The following is a 19,931-nucleotide window of genomic DNA, read 5'->3' as shown; positions in this document are numbered from 1 at the left end:
TAGCATCGGCCTTCATTCTATAGTAAAAGCTGATCTGAACAGCAGACCAGAGAGAGAGAGCGAAGAGGAAGAGAGATAAACTTCACAAAAGCAAGCTATTTCTCAGGTAGTCATAAATTTTCGGCCTTCTGATTTATAATTTTAGGGTTTTTTTTTTCATATCTTCTCTTTCTTTTCTCATCTCTACTTAAGCTAGGGTTAGGGTTTTATTTTCTCCTGAATTTAGGGTTTTTCTGTAGCCGTAAAATTTCTGTATTGGAGAAATTTTGAATTGTTTCTTTTCCCCTCACTGTTTAAGATCTTCTCATTCTTCTCAAGACTCGTTGCTTTAACACGTATGAGAGATTATAATCTTTTTTTTTTTTTCCTTCCCGTAAACTATATACTATATAATATGCTTCAAAATTGCTGTAAAATGTGTTCTCTTTCCTCTGCTAGACATATGAATATGACGTATTTGATATTTTTCTATGACCTCTTTTCCTTCTTTGTTTTTGTTTTTGTTTTTGTTTTTTTCTACTTGATTGCTGGTTATATGCTGCATCCTGATTCCTGTATAACATGTTTGTTGATTTCTCTCTCATAAAGCTTAAGAATGTTATTTGATGATCAATGAACGATGGACATGATGGATGTGTATTTTGAACTATTTCAATTTATTAAGTTTGCCAATGCTTGAATGATGAAATGAAATCATTATGTTCTATGTAATTGTGTTCCTTTTCTATGAACAAATTATTGTTTTGGTATTGTAATGTTATTGTCTTGTCCTGGCTGTGCCCGTGTCCTACTTTTTGAGGTTTTCCATGAACCTGTATCTGTCCTACCCGTCCTATGTCAGTATATGTGTTTTCCAGATTTTCAACTATCTTCCACAGATTTGGAGTAGCCTTATCCCTATTTTGGTCTTCTTAATTTTTATTTTTTTTTTGGGTTACAGATAAGAGCATTAGATGATTACAACTTAGAAATATACCCCGTTGACCATAAATATTTCCTGCCAGAAATTAAGCCATATAAAAAATAGGTATCTTGCCTCTACATGGTTTTGGATTTCAAGCCCCAGTTCAAATGTCAGTTTTTGAATTTGTTAACCATGTTAAACCAATCTGTTGATAGTGTTGGCTGAGTCGGGTGACTGAATGTTTTAGTTTGATACCCGCCCACACCGTGTAGATATTGTCCGCTTTGCACACTCTCCTCCCGGTGCTTACAGTTTCTCTCAAAATGCATCTACACAGTTAGGTGTCCATACATATAATATAACTGCCAACAACCTCTTCCCCAGGCGATGTGGGATGTCACAATCACCCCCTCTGGGACCCAGCGACCTTGCCTGCTTGACCCTCGTGAGCTTGTGCACGCTACTCCATTTCCGGCTCGGGATTGGTTCTAATAACATCTATCATGACACACCCCGTTGTGTGTAGATATTGTCCGCTTTGCACTCTCCTCTCCTCTCCTTTCCTCTCGGTGCTCAAGGTTTTTCTCAAAATGCGTCTGCATTGTTAGTTTAGAATGTGATCTAGCGGTGAATATATTGTAAATTTGGTAATACTGCCCTTTCTTGATTTATTTATTATAAATTTGGTAATCCTGCCAATTCTCAAGTTTGAACGATTCCATGCTAATGAGTGCTCATTCTTTAGCTGTCTCTCTCTTGGCGTTAGTTTAATATTTTTATTTCTTCTGTAGAGTATAGGATTTTTGCCAACTCTAAAGATGTCGCAGTTGGCCAGCAATAGGTTATTAAAAAATGTTCCTTGTGCAATACCCATTTTGAGTCTCCTAATTTGTTGTCATTTTTGTAGGATTTAAATATTAAAGTTACACCCTCTCCAACAACTTAAGCTTTTAGAGTATATGGTTGTTAACAATCATCAATGCTGGGGTAAAATATTCGTTTTATCACAGGTAAATATTTATAATAAAGAGGCCCACTGGAGGGGGCACAATTCATTACTGAATATTGTTGAATAGGAATGCAATATTGAAATTTGGATATTCTTCTGGGAGGCAGAAACTCCTCTAGAGAGTGTAAATTGTGATGTAAATATCTATTTTTCTGCATGAATCAATTGGGTAGGTGTTGTCCAGTACCCAAAAAGAAAAAGAAAAAAAATACTGCTACGCTATTTGGCACCTTTGGTCTGGGCTTTGACCAAAAAGTCAACTTTGGATTAAGAACGTCCCACTGTGGATTCATAGACTGAACTTGACAGGTGTTACTGCAGAAAGTTCCCCTTTGGTTGCCTTGAAGTTGCTGGGGAACAGGGAGGGCTTGGATGCTAGACATCCCTGATTGCTTAGGATATGGGTAGGTGTTGTCCAGTACCCAAAATTGTATAGTTTCTTTCAAACAAGAAGTTGTCAGCAGCCATCCATTACAACTGGTATTTACAATTGTAATTCATTTGGCTATTCGTTGGTCGATTTTGTGCTGACATTTATATTTGCATTTTCTGTAAAGACAAATCATCAAAATATGTATTTCCATCCGTGTTATTAGCTCCTTTTTCTTTCGCATGATACTTTTGATTAGTTTTGGACATTAATGAAATAATGTAGACATCCCAGTTATATGCTAAATTAATCATTTTTAAGTCAAGGTATAAAGGGCACTATTTTGTCCAATCAACTCATATATTAGGTGAAACACTTCATTAAATTTCTGTTTAAATCAAATGTTGGTGATTCTTGTTTTGCAGGACTTATATTTAGTAGTCATGTCTACATCATATCTCCCAGCGACAACTGAATCAATTGCAGAGGCCTTGGAAGCTAAAAACCCATCTGAGGCGATTTCTATTCTTTACCGCGTACTTGATGACCCATCATCTTCCTCTGAAGCTCTGCGCATCAAAGAGCAGGCCATCACAAAGCTCTCTGATTTTCTCAGAGAACAGAATAGGGCTGAGGATCTTTGCAGTCTTCTGACCCAGTTGAGACCCTTCTTTTCCTTGATTCCCAAAGCAAAAACAGCGAAAATTGTAAGGGGAATCATTGACTCTGTTGCTAAAATACCCGGGACATGTGATCTCCAAATTTCGCTCTGCAAAGAAATGGTGCAATGGACCCGTGCGGAAAAGCGTACATTCCTTAGGCAGCGAGTTGAGGCAAGGCTTGCTGCACTTCTCATGGAAAATAAGGAGTATTCAGAAGCTCTGACCCTACTGTCCGGGTTAGTCAAAGAGGTGAGGAGATTAGATGACAAGTTGCTTCTTGTGGATATAGATTTGCTGGAAAGCAAGCTACACTTCTCTTTGAGAAACCTTCCCAAGGCAAAAGCTGCACTCACAGCTTCTAGGACAGCTGCAAATGCTATATATGTGCCTCCTGCTCAACAAGGCACCATAGATTTGCAGAGTGGGATTCTCCATGCAGAAGAGAAGGATTATACAACTGCTTACAGCTATTTCTTTGAAGCATTTGAAGCCTTCAACGCACTTGAAGATCCCAGGGCAGTCTTTAGTCTCAAGTACATGCTGTTATGTAAGATCATGGTGAACCAAGCTGATGATGTGGCCGGTATAATCTCTTCCAAAGCAGGCTTGCAATATCTTGGGCCAGAAATGGATGCCATGAAAGCTATTGCTGATGCTTATTCAAAGCGATCCTTGAAGTTATTTGAGACTGCCCTCCGGGATTTCAAGAGCCAGCTGGAAGAAGACCCAATTGTGCATAGGCACCTCTCGTCTCTTTACGACACACTTTTGGAGCAGAATTTGTGCCGCTTGATTGAACCTTTCTCACGGGTTGAGATAGCACATATTGCGGAGCTGATTGAACTTCCAGTTGAGCATGTGGAGAAGAAATTGTCGCAGATGATTTTAGACAAGAAGTTTGCTGGAACACTGGATCAAGGTGTTGGGTGTCTTATCATTTTTGATGATCCAAAGCCAGATGCCATCTACCCTGCAACATTGGAGACCATCCAGAACATGGGCAAGGTTGTGGACAGCCTCTATGTCAGGTCGGCCAAGATAATGGCTTGAGGTTTTATTTTGCTCTCATTTGTTTGCAACTGCCACATTGTTGTTTTTTCTGGTGACTTGTTATGTGTTCTCTGATTTGTCTCTGGTTTTCTAGGGCATCATATTTCCAGTCAACTCATGACTGAATTTTTTTAGATTTTGCTGTGTTGATTTTTAATGCATTCAGACACCATCATGAGTAAAATTTTAATTTCAAATGATAGTCCTAAATTCTTTAGCGTTTTGATGGATGGATTTGAAGTGAAGGTCCTTGAGATTCCAATCACAAATCTACAGAAGGTTCGGCTATTAAGTTGAATTGAGAGACACAAGTACGATGGTAGAGTAGAGGATCTTAAAATTTGATAAAATATGCAACCTTGTCCCAAATTAATTGTTCCTTTTGGGGTTTTAACATTTTTACGGGACTTGCATTTAATCGATGTCTTCCTTTTAAATTTCAAAACTAATCCCTCCTAAATACAAGGATTTACCTTGCTAATATTGATTTTTTTTCAAAATCTAAGGATATTTTTTTGTCGTGACTTTTGTACATTGGGATATTTATTTGGGATCTTGGGGAGTTTTGATTTTTGGATAGGAGTAATTTATGTTGACCATGTGCAGTTGGAATCTTCTTGGCATGGATTTCAATAACCTATTGTACCTAAATCTTATATAGTGCTATCAAAAGTTTACATGCATCTTCTTGAAATGCAAGCTTAAAAGAAAAAAATTTATAAATTTAAGCTACATTCACTAAAATAGTAAACCAAGTCAATTTTTTTTCAAATCCATTTATCCAAATGGAATTAAGAAGCTTCCTCTTTTCTAAGAATTAGATTACAAAAAACACACACACACACAATTTTAGGTCAAAAGGAAGCATATCTACCTATGTACAGAGAAAACTAAGGAGAGAAAAGACTAGTGGGGAGTTTTCTGTTACTTATTTGTTTGTTTCTTTTTACTTTTTTATTTTTAGCACATCGTTCTGGTTGGAGTTAGAGTGCTATAGATGACATTTTTATGGTATAAACAGAAACGCTAGTAGCTATTATAAAGGGTCTTAATGAAATGGAATGTATTTGTTATTTTATTTTACGTATATGAATATTAAAAAATATTTAGATTGAGAGACAGAAAAAAAAAAAAAAATTCATGTGTTTGAAGCTATTCCAAAGATCAACTCATGATTTATCTTGGACTGCTTTTCAAAGATATATTGTTTAAAAGTTTTTTAGATTTTTATATTCTGAATATGTTTTCAGTCAAAAGTCAAATTGTGGAGAAAAATGAAATATTAATTTCTTTTTGAAAGTTTAATTGTCTGCGTTCTTGTATTGTTTACGAATTCTGTATAGACGGGAATAGCGTAGTTTCCCCTTTTTATATTGTTTATGAATCATTGCAAGATATCTTATCATATAGATAGAGAATTTATTATTTTCGTTTAATGGAGAATTATTTATTATCTTTAAATAGTGAGTTGAATTGAACCAAGCATTTTTGGTGTTACAAACCATGGATTTGTCTTTGAATAGTCTCGGGGTTGATGGATAGCCTCCTACTTATTGGAGGGGAAATCCTTCCCTCTATGTTTAGATTCGGAGTTCAGACTCCCTCCATATCATTGCTCTTATTGAAACCCATCAAATGACGCTTTTTCCCCTCTATGTTTAGATTCAGAGTTCAGATTCCCTCCATATCATTGCTCTCTTATTGAAACCCATTGAATGACGTTTATTAAAAAATTCTTCAAATTATGGTGAGATGTCTGTTTTAATTTGTGTTGTCAACTTGTCTCTTTAAAAAAAAAAATTGAAAATGTTGAAAAATACCAAAAACATGTGTTTATTTATTTATTTTGTATTTTAGTTTTTGAGGGGTTTTAAGAGAGTTTATCAGAATTGGGGTTTAAAAGGTCAAAAATCAGGTTTATGTAAAAATAGCACCAGTTCGAATTAAATTTGTACTGGTACTACTCTCGATAGAAGTTTATTACCGGTCCTAACCCAAGGATCTATTTCACTTACTACCATTACTAGTCAGCAAAGGCATGTATGGGGTCATTTGAGCACTTTTTTGGGTGTTGTAAAAAGGACCCTAGGTCACCTTAATGCTCGTGTTTAGTCTTAATACTCTCTCACTCTCGAACCTTTCAAAAACCTAGATTTCAAAATATTGCTTCTAAAATCTAAAACCTAACTTGGCTCCTTTATCTTTGACCTTGATTGTTGGTAGTCTTGATGGCTGGTGGAAATTTAGGCAAGATAACTAGGAAGCAGTTTTCGAGGAGGAGAGGTTTGTGGATCTTAAGAGCTTTTGGAGTTATATTTTGTTGAATGGTTTTGAAACTATGGATGGACACCTATTTGCACTTTAAATTGTATGGTTAATGTCTCCTTCGTAAAATAGTTTCTATGCAAACATGAATAGAGTTAATAAGAAAGAACGCCACTTTTAGACTTGCATTGACGTTCATGAGGAAGTTGATGGTCATATTTATATGAGAATGCCACAACCAAGTTGACGTGGATCCAATGTCGTGCTAACTTGAATTAGATTCTGGAATCATAATCTTCTATTTTCCTTCTCTTCCTATTGATCAAAAGTGTCATGCTGGCCGCTGGGTGGTGAAATACAGGGGACCCTCCTTGATTATTAGGACTGTAGCTGGGAGAGACATGTCATTGATTCATAAATTGAAGATGAAGTACCTTGAGAGATCCTATATTATATGATGTTGAACAAAATTGTCGATTTCAACATTGGTCCTCATGAGTACAAGGGCTTGCTATTGAAGAGATGTGAGTTATACAATATATGATATTGGCAGGAAAGTCGAATAGGATCAAGATTGCTTTACCATATGGTGTTCACGGGTTTGCTTCAATCATTGGGCATTGAGGTTTTGTGAAGCAAAAAATTGACAAACTGTTGGTGGTCAATACCTTTGAAACCTTGAACAAGTGGATTTCCGCTTGCCATTCCAAAAGGGCTTGAGCTTAGTATAGATGACAACCAAATACGTGAAATCCCCTACAACCATTAGGGCATCCTTCCCAAGTTTCACTTGATGATTTGGCAAGATGTCTTTAAATAAAGTAGGGGTTTGAAGTACAAATTTGATTTAGCAAATGATAGGGCTACTATTGATTCATTTCATGAGCTGATTGACAGAGTTGAAAGCATTAAAAAGGAAGTTGGATTTGTTTATGAGAACAATGAGGGTGATGATGATGACAGGGATGGTGGTGGTGGTGGTGGTTGTAAAGGAATTAGCACTAGTGAACAAGCTTGAGAAGATGTGGGTGTTTTTCTTTATGTTTTTGCTTAGTCAGAGTGTTTAGGATTCGAACACAAGTTTTGTAGAACTTATTATCTTTTTTTGTTTCTTTTTTTCTTTTTTTGGTTTTGTTATTTTACCATTTAAATGTAATAGAACTTTTTGTGTAATGATATATTGTCGTGTGTTATATTCTATGTGTTCTCTTCCTATTTAGTTGTTTTTAGGGGGAGAGAAAAGGGGTTAAATCTCTAAATTTTAAGTAGCATGCATTTTGGGAGACATACAATAATTTAATTTTAGTCCATAAAATTTTTTGCGCCTTCATTCAGCGGTCATGATGTTATTTTTCTTTGGCGTTAAGTGTTGTAAATCACAGGTTTACCTACACAGAAAATAGTTACTTTTGTGTTTGGCAAATGTATTCGTGTGTCATGTTTCCTGCTTTGAATAGGTTGATTGATATATGATTAGGACTACGGTCTTATCATGGGATTTTGCCAAATTGGCATATTGTTAGAACTTAGTGTGTAGTGTGTCGACAGATTTCATTTTTTTACAAAACGTTTATGTTGTAATTTCTCTTTAGTTTTGAGTGTTGGTATTGATGTTAACATGTACTCGCACTATATCCAAAGTTCACAGTATAACATTTTTGCATTTTGCATGCTTAGGCATATTGAATTCATGCTTCTAAAACATGTTTAGATTGATTTTGAATGCTATTTTTTTTAGAAAATCACCAAACTATTTTTGGATTTAAATTCAAAACTGCAATGGGGTAGACCAGTAACTATGGCACTAGTACCATTTATGTAGTTTAGATTAGTTTGGTTTAGCCGACTCTGGTGATTCGGTTTGGTTTTAATTTTGTTGGAACCGTTATGATCGTTTGATTGTAGTTCTCTCTAAACGAAATCAAACTGAATCGGACAGTGTGAACCCTAGCAGCAATTTTCATCTCTCTTCTGTAGAGATCCGGCACACCATTGCCAAGAAAAAGAGACCAATGAGTAATTGTGTGTGTGTGTGATGGTAGGAAGTGTTTAATGATTCCAGAGGTAATTGTGTGTGTGTGTGATGGTGGGAAGTGGTTAATGATTCCAGAGGCATAGGGTGTGGACCAGCTATGAATGTTGTGCTGAGATTTGGAGTATGGATGAGTTTGGATTGGTTTGTTTGAAACAAACATTTTCATGAATTTTCTCGTTTAGGTTTTAAACGTAATTTTTTTTTTTTTTTTTACTATTTCTTTTCTTTTACTTTATTTCTGAATTTGGTGGTCTTGTTTTTCTTTTACTTTATTTGTGTTTGATTTGCTAGATTGTAATTGTATAAGCTAACATTGGCATAGTAATTATATTGATAAATTGAATTAAAATTAATCCGTTTGTGTAAAATATTTTTCATGTGAACTATTTATTTTTATTTTTATTTTTATTTTTTTGGTGTTTGGCAAAAGTCTAGGTAGTCCATGCTTGCTGAAATATGATAAATAATATTTTTGTAAAATTTTAATATATATATTTTTCGTAAATATTTTATGACAATCAAATAATAGATAACACAAAATATTTTAGGCTCGGAAATTGAAACCTTCACCCCCTTTATTTTTGGTTTTCCTGGTGAATCAATTCTAGGTTTTGTGTGGGTCACTCCGACAATTGTTACGCAGTAACTTGAACAGAAAATAAATAAATAAATCCTTGGTTTTTAAGAACATCTTAGTGTTTCCAAAATCAAATAAAAACGTGATATTAAACATTTTTGCTTCATGCCTAAGAATTTGTGTCCTAAATATGAGTACGTATTATTGTTCTAAACCAATTTATTTATAATGGCACTTACAATGGCTTGAAATTCTGGCTTTGAGACTTGGTTCATGAACCATTACTCAAAAATAAAATTACAAAAAAGTAAGGCTTCTCAAACAAAAATTGATTGGGGCATAGTGACCTAGTTGGTAGAGTACTCATCTCTCCGAATAGGTGTGTTCACCCTAACAAGTGCGATCACTTGGTCTTGGTGCCTATGAATTATCAGGTTTAAGATTCAATTCCTTTTTATGTTGGTAGGAACGAAATTTCTTCGTTCTGTAGAGATTATATAAGGAAATAAAGAATATCACAAATTCTCAAATAAATTTTCATCCGCCCAAATTTGAGCCTATTATAAAAGTTTTAAATTACTACATCATCCTTCATAAATATTTAATAAATTTCATAAATAAAGTAGTGATGAGTTTAATAGTAAAAATAACTTTATAAATTTATCTTTCCTTTTATCTTTCCTTTAAAATTTTCATGTCCACGTCAAACAATTCTCGAAGATGTGAGTATTAAACTAGAGAAACTGAAATAATAATAATAATAATAATAATAATAATAAAATCTCATTCTCACTCCTTATTTGAAATAATATTAATAAGAAACTTTCTTATTTTTAAAGTAAAGAAAAAGAAACCTGGACCAGGGTGTGGTGTGGGGCCCACCACATACGGTGGGGGCACATAGCCCCACTATATCACAGTTGACGTGGGCCTATTTGCCCCAAAGTGCTATTTAGTAAAAGTTATTGTTAAAAGTTAAATATTTGATAAATATTTCCATCTAGTTCTAAAACTATCAAAATTTACCCTTTAGAATTTGTGATTATATCTTTTTTACCCTTTAGAATTTGTGATATGTTTTTAGTTCATTACTACTTTTTATTTAAACTTTTTTTTTTTTTTTTCTTTCTAGTTTTAGTGAATTAATAAATAATAAATTATGAATTTGAATACAATTAATTTTAACAAATATTATACAAAATTCTTGTTGTGACTCTAATAAATAAAAAAAGAAAAAGAAAAAACTTCTATATAAAATAAAAAAGCCACAATAAAAAACATTATTATATTTTCATTTAGAAAATATGAATACAAATAGTAAAAAAAAAAAAAACCACAATAAAAATATTATTATATTTTCTTATTTAGAAAATATGAATATTTATTAAATTATAGTTATTAATGGTGATTTTTATATAAAAATTAAAGCTTGCCTCTCCCAAATTCTAAAAAAAAATCTATTTATGGTTTACCTCATGATTATTTATTGAATGTGAATTGTGAATCAAATTACTTATAACCCTTCAAATTCGAATAAACATCTTGCTTAAAAAAATTCAAAATATAGTTTAAAAAAAAAAAACCATTATTATAGTTACTAATGGTGGTTTTTTTATATAAAAATTAAATCTTGCCTCTTCCAAATTCTAAAAAAATTTCTATTTACGGTTTACCTTATAATTATTGAATGTATGTGGTTTGTGAAATTTTTTTTTTTTTGGATAGATATGGTTTGTGAATGAAATTACTTATAACCCTTCAAATTTGATTAAACTTCTTGCTTTAATAAATTCAAAATATAGTAAATAATAATAACCATTATTATGATAAACCTTATTGCAACATACTTTATTTATACACAAACAGTCACACACACATATTATTTGCTATGAATTAAAGAGAAGAAAAAAATAATAATACCGTTGACACTTGAAAACATCAAATGTTCTTAATTTGCACTAATTTTCTTTTCATATCATCTATAGGCATGCTCTTAATGTTAAAAATGAACTAAAAAAATTACAAGTATTTTCTTTTATTTTTTAAATTTAATTTTTTATTAACTAATTTAGCCCCCCAAATATTTTTTCTTGGGTCCGCCCTGAGAGCAACAAATAATTTACAAAATAACTTTCAAAATCGTTGGAACACACTCTTTCTTTCTTTCTTTCTTTATGTACTAAAAGTAAAACTCGTAAATACAAAAAAAATACTATGACATTTGTAAAATATTTATGAAAACCTATTACACACATAATATACATATTTACAAAAATTCGCATCACATTGTAAATAATGTTCCTTGTTTTCGGAGACGGATAGCCTAAGCTAGCCCATTAATTTTTTTTTTTATACATATAGAATTATAGATATATTATTTATAAAATATTACTTTGTTGCCCCCTAAAGTTTATATTTCTTACTAAAACACCCCGAACTGAATTTTTTTTATACATACAAGTATACAATTTGTAAAGTATATTCTGGCTCCGCACTTACTTGTGTTTTTGTTTTTTGGATGATAAAGTAAACTCACACTCCTCCACAGAGACTCGAACTCAAAACCTTCCTTTGAAAGACTAAACCTTGGTAGCGGTCCTTACTTGTTCATATTTTATTTCTATAAAATACTCTATTGAATTGTCAATTTTGGTGTTCTGATAGTATTATAAAAGTAGGTCAAATTTTCTAACAATTCAATTCAATGTATTCTTGATAAGGATTAAAGAGTAACTTTTTTAGTTTTAACTCTCCACACGTTGCATATGATAATGACCTGTTTAATAGACAATTACCTAAAGTTTTGTGATAGGGAATTGAACTTTGCCCAAAAAAATGGGTTGAGTGCGTGGAAGTCGACAGCATACAAAAATAAAGTAAAGAAATATCCCATTTCGACTTTGATGTTGACAAACTTGTTCTCATGTTGCCACCATTCTCTACTTAATCCCTCAACAATAGATTCACCTAATTTTAAAGATATGTTTTTTTTAAAAAAATATTAATATTATAATAAGATAAATGAATAAAAATTAAATATAACAAACCATTTATGGAATAAAAAGTGTGAGTGTTCAAATTTCCTAATTAGACCATAAATAGTGTTCGAGTGAGGTTGATTGGTATATTATTTTTGTGAAATAAAAAATAAAAAATAAAAAAGTTAAGCATGCAAATATAAGTCTCCATGAAGGACATTTCAGTCATTTAAAAACAATAAGCAGGTAAAGTAACCGACTTTATATAAGCCCAGCTTTATTTTCTTCTACTTTCTATTTATACATAAATATAATCAATCAACCGCTACACCACTCTCTCTACTCTCTAGTCTTACAGACTAAGGAAGATATACATACATACATATATATATATATATAGAGAGAGAGAGAGATCATTGTCGGCAGCCGAAATGAATCAACGGCCTGCGGAGGACGCCCAGATATTTCCCGGTGGCGACATGAAGAGAAGCGCATCAGAGTTGGATCTGGAGGAGCTTCTCAATCAAACGGTTGCTCCCGAGATCGCCGAAAAAGATGAGAAAATTGGCCAAATTCGGACTCCCAGAGCTAGGGTTTTCGCCAGTACCGGCTCTGTCTTTGCACTCGAAGACGACGGGGACGTTTGCGCCGGCGATCTTAGCTTCCCTTTCAGAAATCGGGTTAGTGCCTTTTTCTCTCCCTATATATATACACATACAATATATCAATATATGTATATGCTCGCTTTGTAGTGTGTACTTGTATAAGTGTCATAATGAATTTTTTTTTTTGACTCGGTTTGATTCGATTTAGAAGTCAGATAGTAACGATTAAAATGAAACAGAAGTACCAAATTGAACTATATGCGGGGTCCACACGAGGAACAAAATTGTTGGCCAATGTTTGTTTGCCACGTAATAAGAGGATGGGGTCATGAGCTGGTCACGTGACTTTGTGTAAATGATTATAGTAATAATGTGGAGATATGATTGTGATGGGATAACACGTGGTGGTGGTTGTTGACGTGAAAAGTGAGAGAGCCACGTCATGAGGACGTGTCGGTATTAGTCAGACTGGTGGAGCATATTGTTCATGGGGGATCACTAAACTTTTTAGTGTTGTAGTTTGACATCACTATTTTGTCACACTTAATTTAAATAATATTATTAATACTTTTGGAACTTTATAGATATACGTATATATATTTTCATATATTGTTGGATCCGTTCTTTAATTGATTGAACTTTTGAAATATTGGTCTTCTGACATGGTTTTGAGGAATTGGGTGGTGGTTGATTTATTTTTATTTATTTATTTAGTTTGTGTGTGCGCATGATATGCATATTTTCACATCAGTTTTATTAGTTTTATTATTTTTCTTACTAGGTGTGAGTGTTTTTATTTTATTTTATATGGGGATCAAAACTTTTACTTCTTCAACGAGAAATTATACCTAAGCCTTATAAAGTCGGAGGGGGTGCAAGAGTGGGAGCTGAAGTCTCTGTTATATGGACTCTTCAAAAGTAGTAAGTACTCAGATACATATTCCTCGGACGTGGGTATGAGATATGTGTCCGACGTGGTTGGACATGTACTTAAAAAGTATATCCAATCATTCAATTATAATATATTATTACTTTAAAATGAGTTAAATGTCTATATTGAATATTATATTAAATAAAAACATTACTTTACTATAGAAAATAAAATAAAATAATTAATAGAATGAAAATTTAACCGTGTCTACGTGTCCTTCTATTTGGAGATTTGACACATCCGATGCATGGATACATACCCGTGTCCGACACCTGTACCCGAGTCCATGTAACATAGGCGAAAGCGCAAAAAGGACAATATTTAACAGTCATACAGAATAGAAATTGGAGCAAGAGCGTGCAGACAGGAAGAGAGAGCGACAGCACTTGAGAGCGACACCATTTTAGAAGAATTATGTGACTTATATTATACCAACTACACTAATATAGGACTTACAAGAGTGAGAGCGGACTGGTTAACATTGCGTACTCAGATACATATTCCTCGGACATGGGTATGAGATATGTGTCCGTGGTTGGACATGTACTTAAAAAGCATATCCAATCATTCAATTACAATATATTATTACTTTAAAATGAGTTAAATGTCTATATTGAATATTATATTAAATAAAAACATTACTTTACTATAGAAAATAAAATAAAATAATTAATAGAATGAAAATAACAATTTAACCGTGTCTACATGTCCTTCTATTTGGAGATTTGACACATCCGATGCATGGATACATACCCGTGTCCGACACCCGTACCCGAGTCCATGTAACATAGGCGAAAGCGCAAAAAGGACAATATTTAACAGTCATACAGAATAGAAATTGGAGCAAGAGCGTGCAGACAGGAAGAGAGAGCGACAGCACTTGAGAGCGACACCATTTTAGAAGAATTATGTGACTTATATTATACCAACTACACTAATATAGGACTTACAAGAGTGAGAGCGGACTGGTTAACATTGCGTACTGATCAGAATTGAACTTACAAGAGTGAGAGCAGAAGCGCAAACAGGACAAAATTTAACAGTCATACAGAGTAGAAATTGGAGCAAGAGCGTGCAGATAGGAAGAGAGAGCGACAGCACTTGAGAGCGGCACCGTTTTAGAAGAATTATATGACTTATATTATACCAACTACACTAATATAGGACTTCACCACTCAAAAGCATGCACAATAAGATTGGGAGTTGAGTCCCATGTCTTCTTTGCTATTTTAAGGAATAAGCTGGCGTGCATCTGACATGAGGAACTATCAGTTTTGACAATTAGGACATAATGTTTAGCATTCAGCTAGGTGTGAGAATGCGAGTTCTATTTGGAGCACTCAATACGAAATAATGTCCAATATATGTGTAAAGGCCCTCCCCTCCCAACATCCTTCATAGGCAGGACGACTCTAGGTATGGTCATTCTATTTGACCGCTCAGTTTCCTCTCTCTCATAAGCATTAAAAAATAATAAATTAATAAAAATCCTTACCAGCAAATCTGTAAAGCAACTACCTTTCATCTATACTCTCTTAACTAACATCAGTACTCTCCTTAAACTCGGAATTCTTGTGTTTATTGGCTTATGCAAGTCCACTTGGGAGGATCACATGTTCAATTATATTTTTAGTAAAGAGAATAAGAAGAAAAAGAAGAAAAAAAACACTTCTTTTACTTTTTTGCAACACCCAATAACTCTAAAAGCCTTAAAACACCAACACTCGTTCAACGGCAACAATCCAATTTCTAGTTTACCTATTTCCAGCCACATCCTTCATTAAGTTAAAGGCCACTATTTCTTGTCTAATCATCTAGAACCTTGTTCCTTTTTGGGTGAAGCATTTATCTTGATTTCAAAATGTCTACACGAATTTGTTCATCACTTATTTTTTTAGTTCTTGATGTATGGTCATTGATTTATCTCACCTTCTTTACTTTGGCTTCATGTACATTAGATATGCTGTTTATTGACTATTCAGGTCTTGCGTTAGCTATCTCTAATCTTATAGGCAATGTATCTTCAATTTCCATTGAAAATAATCTTTTCTTGGTGTCTTTGGGTCATAAATTTTTCACTAATCCATATGTCACTTTTCCTATGTTTTTATTTAGTGTATATTGATTATATATAAACAATGTTTTACTTACCCTAAAATACCAAATACACTTGAAGACTTTCCATATATACTTTAGTAAGTTCAATTCTGATCAGTACACAATGTTGACCATTTGTTAATCCAATGTGATAGGAAATTCACTAGTTAACTTAGATCCTATTGGATCTGAAAACTGATTCATTGTCCATATTCTTTATGTATGATACTACTAATATTTCATTCTTTTGTGAAGACCACCACTTTTTTCTCTCTCAAGATTTGAGCATGAATTCTTTAAGTTGATTAGCAGTAAATCTTTCAAATTTGTTACCTAATCTTTATATTGTTTTCCAATGCATACTATAAGATTATGCACAGTAGAAATGCGCCTGCTTCAATGAGTCAACCATAGTTGTCAGAGGTTCGAGGTGTGCTACGGTGCCGAAGTCTCCTGAAGCTTAAGCACAAAGCACTTTATGAACTTGGGCAAAGTAACACTTATGTGATAGAAACTTATATAAAATACGCTTGCAATTGAATTTTTCAAAATTTGCAATATAAAAAATAAAAAATAAAAATAAAAAATAAAAACTAAAAAGGGAAATTTCTGACTTATCATTTTATCAATGAAAGGGGTTAATTAAATTAATGTAGATTTATCCTTTAAACCTGACTGCAAATGCACTCAACTATTAAATAAGTACCATGCAAGTGTGCAATAACAAAAGGTAACAAAAGGTTACAATGAAGCAATCATATAGATTTTAAACATGTATTGGGCTCCACTTATTAAAAAAAAAAAACAATCATATAATATGTTACTATAACGATTGTAAGCAAGTACTAGGCACATGCAATTCAAGTAGACAACAATGAGAACATGAATCCCGAATACAAAATATCTGATACGATTAAATAGTAAAATCTATCACATGAATGAAATAATCTAAAGTATGTCAATTAATGGTTATTTTTAGAAATAGAAGGAAAAATATTTGAACTATTTAAAAAAATACATGCTTTTCTTGAGTTTTAATCTATCACAAAACATATGCCTGAAGGCTTGATGCATAAACCTGACAAGAGGAGCCTTCTTGTCATAGAATAAGGCACTGTGGCTATGCCTTGATGAGCCTAAGGCATTTTTAGGTTTAGATGTGTATGAAAACTTAATTAAACTTTCCTTATTAACTTGAAGGCATAGAATATTATGTAAAATAAGAAATGACAAAAAGGGACAATGTCTGTGTAATGTACTAACCTTTCGGAAAAAATGAAAAAGAAAGACTATCTTTTCTATTTATCATATTTTATTCAAGAATCTAAATGTGAGCTTAATTCTGTGGAAAGATTGAAGATGAGTTAAGAGTAGGTGACTAGAATTGTGATAAACCAAGAAGGTAGGTTTGGAACAACTATTTTTGATGTTTGCTAAGATTCTTCAATCTTCCTTCCCTGATGGCAGGAGAAAAAGAAATAATAAAATATCAATAAATAGGAATGTATTCAGCCCTGTTTTCTTTTTTTGATAAGTGTATTCAGCCCTGTTTTCATTGTTTGATTTATGCATTTTCCTTGATATGATTTGCTATCTAATAATCTTAGTAGCTTAGAATATAACTTCTAAACACGTTTGTAATAGCAGGAGTTACTGAATGGCTTCTCAAGTTGTGGACTGACAGATAACCTTCCATGGTCTCATAATGTCTATACTAAGCATTCCAGCATCTCAGTGACCACTGATTCACAGTCATCAATATGTGGTAAGACCTAGGTCAGATGGATGTATGTACATCTCAGTGTATGGGCATGTATGTGTTTATGCATGCATGGTAATATCCATGTATGCATGATTGCTTCTATGGGAGCGCCTCACCAGTATTCAACCATCATGTGTTCTAAACAAATAAAATCTCACATTTTTCTTAATAAGAATAAATGTATATAGGTCTATGAAAATGCTTTCTTTGTTTAAAAGTAAACCCGAGTTATTATTCAATTGCCTGTGGATTAACTTCTGCATGCATTTGTAACCTGTCAGTTGGCAGTCCGACTTCAACCGCTAAACCTACAGGCAGAGATCTTCAAGCTATGGGAGCGAACAGTGGTGGTTCCTCACCTGAATCAGATGATGATGACATGGAGACAGAAATTGGTCAATGCGAACAGAGCGGTGATCCTACCCAGTTAAAACGAATCAAAAGGTAGAGTGATCTATAAGATTTGGTATAGTGATATGAGTTTGATCTTTCATGCCAGCCTAACATAGCATTTGTTGGTGGTGTTTCAGGATGGTTTCAAACAGGGAATCTGCTCGACGCTCAAGAAAAAGAAAGCAAGCACATCTGGCAGATCTTGAGCTGCAGGTTTGCCTAGAATATGTCATTTAATAAGCTGACAGTAAAAGAAACTTTATGCCCCCTTTTTAATTCCTAAACAACTCACAAACATCCGCACAATTTCGCCCACTTGAGGCTTGAATCCCTCACTTTCCCTTTGGGAGAAAGGTTATACCACCTGGGCCAGTGGCTTGGTGATAACTTTTTGCTACCACTTGATTGGCAAGACTCAGTTGGAAAGAGTGGGAAATTATGATATAGTACAAGAACATATATTTCGTTTGGTAAAAATCAAATATCTATATTTTTTTCTTCTTTACTCCATACTCTTGCAACTACATAGAGTTTAGAGCATGATTGGGAACTAGGGAACGAGTTCTTTAAAACTGAAGCATTTGGGTATTTATCTTTCAATTTAATGGACGAGCACCAACTTTATGCAGAAAGTTTAGTATATTTTTTTCTTTTAAGTCAGAAGTCCACATTTTTTTTTTTTTTCCCCTAAATTTTGCTTTATGGTTCTCTCAGGTTGAACAACTGAGAGGAGAAAATGCAAATCTATTCAAACGTTTTACAGATGCTACTCAACAATTTAAAGATGCTAGCACAAATAATCGAGTGCTTAAATCAGATGTAGAAGCCCTGAGAGCCAAGGTATCATTTTTTCTTTTTTCTCCTTTTTGTGATAACAATTCACAAGGTATCATGTTTGTTTTCTGTTTTCCCCTTATAATTGTTCAGAGAGAGAGAAATATCAACAATTATTGATTGTTCCTTACAAACCAAATATATGTACTTTTTTCAGCAAAACAAGAATTAGTTGTTACATATTAGTATATTACCATAAATGCTTAAATGGTTCGAATTTTTAGAGTTGTTAGAACAGTTGTTTTCTGCTAAGCTGTCATTTTGAAAACTTAACTCTACAGTGCTTTACAGCCAATTTATTGAGGACACAGAGATGTATCCCTCTCTAAGGATTATTACTGATTATTGTAGGTGAAGTTAGCTGAAGATTTGGTTGCTCGGGGATCGTTAACCGCCAGTGTTAGTCATCTTCTGCAAAATCATTTAAGCATTCCCCAATCCTGTGGTACTCATAACATGTGCAGGGTGGGTAACGTCCCACCAACCATCAATGTACGCGGGGATGATGCCTCGTACCCTGGAATAACAGTTCCTGGGCAAAACTCAACCCCTGGACTTGAAAATGCCGACGCCTTCAATAGCAATGTCAAGAACGGAATTATGAGCGATCCTGTAAGCTGTGTGTACCTACAGTGTCCAAGTAACACCAACGTTTGAACTCTGTTGGGTGCTTTTATTTGTTCAAGAGCCCTCTCTCTCTCTGTTTTTCCATTCTCTACTTTCTTCCTTAAAGGGTTAGTAGTGCTCTGTATGAGACTCTTGTTTCTTTTGTATCTCGGACTATGGTTTTTAGTGATGTACACTGACTGACTGGTTTGATTGCTATGATCTCCCAGATTTGAATATTGTATCTGCAAAATTAACTCCTTATTTGGACATATGTAATTATTTGCTAAAATCATATCCAATATCATTTCCCCTGGACTTGGAACTATCTCCAGCCTCCAACCTCCGCCAATGTTGCCATATTTCTAGCCTCCAAATGGAATTCTTGCCCCGTAAGGTACTTCATCAACAAGAGCTAGGATGTTTCATAAAATCACTTCCTTGCAGGCGTTATAGGGCATCTATTTGACTGAAGAGGAAATAAAATTATGCAAGAGTCTGAATTGAGGTTCAAGCCAGGTTTGAATTGATCGAGGAATTTGACTTTAGAATAAGCAAGTTGGAAGTGATTGAAATCAGCTGAGAGTATCATAAGAGTTCCTATTCTTGCTCACCATGATATACTTTTTGGTCACAACAGTAATTCCTGTGCCGAAAGCAGAGTAAATGTTAAGAGACCTGATCTCCTCCCGTGCAGGAAGGAGATTATGTGCCTCTCGTACACCAAAACAGTGCCGTTTTGAAGCATGCTACTCTAAGAACAGCCCTACTCAAGAACCACTCCTACATCACTGATATGCTACTCTAAGAACAGCCCTACTCAAGAACCACTCCTACATCACTGTAAACAAAA

General features: G+C 33.9%; 2 protein-coding genes across 2 annotated transcripts; both read left to right on the top strand.

Moving 5' to 3' along the window:
* Positions 1 to 4,197, top strand: LOC132283246 (26S proteasome non-ATPase regulatory subunit 11 homolog). Its single transcript, XM_059785171.1, has 2 exons — positions 1 to 106; positions 2,709 to 4,197. The coding sequence occupies exon 2, from the start codon at positions 2,727 to 2,729 to the stop codon at positions 3,993 to 3,995; it is 1,269 nt and encodes a 422-aa protein (XP_059641154.1). The 5' UTR covers positions 1 to 106; positions 2,709 to 2,726; the 3' UTR covers positions 3,996 to 4,197.
* Positions 4,198 to 12,143: 7,946 nt separating this feature from the next.
* On the top strand, positions 12,144 to 19,300 carry LOC132286525 (basic leucine zipper 9). Its single transcript, XM_059788878.1, has 6 exons — positions 12,144 to 12,530; positions 17,131 to 17,248; positions 17,527 to 17,689; positions 17,776 to 17,851; positions 18,353 to 18,478; positions 18,824 to 19,300. The coding sequence occupies exons 1-6, from the start codon at positions 12,282 to 12,284 to the stop codon at positions 19,127 to 19,129; spliced, it is 1,038 nt and encodes a 345-aa protein (XP_059644861.1). The 5' UTR covers positions 12,144 to 12,281; the 3' UTR covers positions 19,130 to 19,300.
* Positions 19,301 to 19,931: the final 631 nt, after the last annotated feature.

This window comes from Cornus florida, unplaced genomic scaffold (assembly GCF_030987335.1).
Source record: "Cornus florida cultivar Cherokee Brave unplaced genomic scaffold, ASM3098733v1 CherokeeBrave_3.0.0_Hap2_Chr11, whole genome shotgun sequence".
Lineage (NCBI taxonomy): Eukaryota > Viridiplantae > Streptophyta > Magnoliopsida > Cornales > Cornaceae > Cornus > Cornus florida.
This window is presented reverse-complemented; position numbering and strand designations above follow the sequence as displayed.

What these genes read in the sequence shown, in the direction of transcription:
- LOC132283246 (XM_059785171.1), top strand. Translation starts at nt 2,727, where the DNA reads ATGTCTACATCATATCTCCCAGCGACAACTGAATCAATTGCAGAGGCC.
- LOC132286525 (XM_059788878.1), top strand. Translation starts at nt 12,282, where the DNA reads ATGAATCAACGGCCTGCGGAGGACGCCCAGATATTTCCCGGTGGCGAC. An exon ending in GCTTCCCTTTCAGAAATCGG is followed by an intron (nt 12,531 to 17,130) that starts GTTAGTGCCTTT and finishes TTGTAATAGCAG; the next exon opens with GAGTTACTGAATGGCTTCTC. An exon ending in TTCACAGTCATCAATATGTG is followed by an intron (nt 17,249 to 17,526) that starts GTAAGACCTAGG and finishes GTAACCTGTCAG; the next exon opens with TTGGCAGTCCGACTTCAACC.